We start from the raw sequence: 2,500 nt of genomic DNA on the forward strand, positions 1-2,500 counted from the left end.
TGCATATATATAATATTTACAAAAAGAAGACAAAGGTTGCATATATATAATATTTAAGTTAAAAGATTTAGCAAATTGATTCTGCTGACTAATGTGTGTGCTTAAGTTTAACTGTGTCTTATCTCACACACTTGTAATCATTTATACAGCCATGCACATAGGTATTTAAGTAGACACACACACATACACATTTAGTGGGCTGCGTGGCATGGTTGGTTTTGGACTGGCCCTTCAGTCTCATACCCGGAGTGGCCTAGGTTCAAGGCTTGGTCAGGGAGGATTGTTATATATAAATTAAAGTTTATCGTCTAGATTCAGTCTTGTCAGTAAATGTTGAACAAATTCATCAGTATGAAGATATTATTCAGATATTTTTGGTTTATGGACAGAAACATGCTTTTACTCATGACTTTAATCCTATTCTATCCTTACAGGCACTGCTGTTGTGTTCCGTTCATATGGTGTGGTGTCCTTGATTGTCTTGGCACTTTTCATCTTCATCAACTTCTACCGCAAGGATATCGGCTTCCAGCCAGATCTGCCTCCAGAGGAAGACCCAAGGCAGATGGCAGAAGAAGGGACAGCCCTTGCTCCCCATGGTGTACCAGCCAATCCGATGCCAAGGGCATTAAGTTCACAAAAGTTGAATGAAGGAGCACCAGATGCTGGTTATGGGACTTACAATGCTACCAATGGAATGCTTGACATACCAGGTCAGAGACTTGCAGCTTAACTGGCAGTAATAGCTCTGATACTAAATGGAATAGCCTGTAAAAAAAGATTCAGCAAATTAATTTTGCTGACTAATGTGTGTGCATAAGTTTAACTGTGCCTTATCTCACACACTTGTAATCATTTATCATCAATGCATTCATAAATAAATGCACAGCCATGCACATAGGTACTTAAGTAGACACACACACACACACACACATACACACATACAGTCACTCAAAACCCATAGTCAGTGGAAATCTTGCTTCTCACAATTCATTGAACACTGAGAAGTCTTGCCTTTGTATTTGCAAAAGAACTTATGAGCAAGTTCATGCTTCAGGTGGTGGAGGTGCTAGCACAAATCCATTCATGCAAGGAGGTGGAGGTGAGGGTGGCGGTGGTGGTTATAACTACAGCACCAAGCCCGTTCCTCCAGTGTTCTCTGAGACCAATCCCTTCAGGAATTACTTTGCACCCACCAGCCCCTTCCAGAAGAAAGATTCGCCAGTCACTTCTCCCGATCTCAGTCCAGATTATGAAAGCATCAAACAAAGATTCCAAGTAAGCTTATAATTACATAGTAGCCATGACTTTTTTTTAAGTTAAGTAGAAGTAAGTAAAAAAAGAAGTGAAAAAAAGAATGATCAAATAGAGGCTATATATAGTTTTATCCAAGTAAGTATAGCAAATGAGTCATTTGTCTTTTATTGGTATACAGTATGATCATTTCATATATAATTATAACATATGGCTAAATATCCTTTGACACTAGATCTGCTTTACAGAAACAAGAATAAAAAAGAATATTATATAAAAGAGCTCTGACTACAATCATTTTGTAAAAAAACAGTGTGTAGTTTCAAATAAACAAAAATTTGGTACTGGAGGAGACATGGAATCTTGACGTATAGACTCTGTCACACTAGACTAAAACAGTAGCAGTAGTTGCATCTTTAAATTGTAGTTTTACAATGCATGTGTGGTAGCCAAAGGTGTAGATGCCCCAAGAAAATAAATAAATAAATGTACATGAATATACAAACATAGATACACGCAATCACACACACACACACACAAACACACACACACACACACACACACACACACACACACACACACACACACACACACACACACACACACACACACACACACACACACACACACACACACACACACACAACACACACACACACACACACTTGTATATTTAGGTTGATAGCTGCTTATGCTTGTATGAAGCAAAATTAACTTTTCTCTTTCCAAAATGTTCTCATAACTTTTCAGGCATACAATGATTTGCTGAACGGAAGTAATACTGGCAAAGGAGACACTAAGATGTTCAAGGCTGCTCCTGCCATAACCTCACCTCACAAGCCGCAACCCGAGGCAACTGCTCATGATTATGAATGGTAGAATCTCAGCTGTCAAAGTGAACATTTTGCAATACTATTACTATGAAATGAGAAGTTTGTTTTTCAGTTGAATGGAGTTGAACAGTGTTTTTTATGGTGCCATCTGCAAAGGAGAAAAAAAAAGAAAATTAAGTACCAGGACTTTTTCATTTTTTGTCATACAAAACAAGGATACATGAAAAGAGGAAAATCAAATGGATGAATAACGTATACTTGCTTTGTGATTATTTATGAAAAAAACTGATTTCAGTGTAGGATACTGTCATACTCAACAATACTGAGAACAGTTTAACTGCTTTAGTATCATTTTAACTGAAAATTGAATATGTATTTGTAGTGTCATAGGAAAGATATTTGGAATGCTGCCT

At 37.4% G+C, this 2,500-nt stretch overlaps 1 protein-coding gene across 3 annotated transcripts in view; it reads left to right on the forward strand.

Annotated features, from left to right (window-relative positions):
* The window catches only part of LOC125046848 (major facilitator superfamily domain-containing protein 6-like), a 16,285-nt gene that overhangs the window by 12,396 nt on the left and 1,389 nt on the right, over positions 1-2,500 (forward strand). For 2 of the 3 annotated variants that reach the window (XM_047644840.1, XM_047644841.1), the window contains 3 exons: positions 435-713; positions 1,058-1,278; positions 2,005-2,500. The exon at positions 2,005-2,500 is cut by the window's right edge and continues 1,389 nt beyond it. In XM_047644840.1, coding sequence (XP_047500796.1) covers positions 435-713; positions 1,058-1,278; positions 2,005-2,133 — 629 coding nt within the window. In that variant the 3' untranslated portion in view covers positions 2,134-2,500. The remainder of the gene's footprint in view (positions 1-434; positions 714-1,057; positions 1,279-2,004) is intronic. The other variant, XM_047644842.1, reaches the window with a different exon arrangement.

This window comes from Penaeus chinensis, chromosome 39 (genome assembly GCF_019202785.1).
Source record: "Penaeus chinensis breed Huanghai No. 1 chromosome 39, ASM1920278v2, whole genome shotgun sequence".
NCBI lineage: Eukaryota > Metazoa > Arthropoda > Malacostraca > Decapoda > Penaeidae > Penaeus > Penaeus chinensis.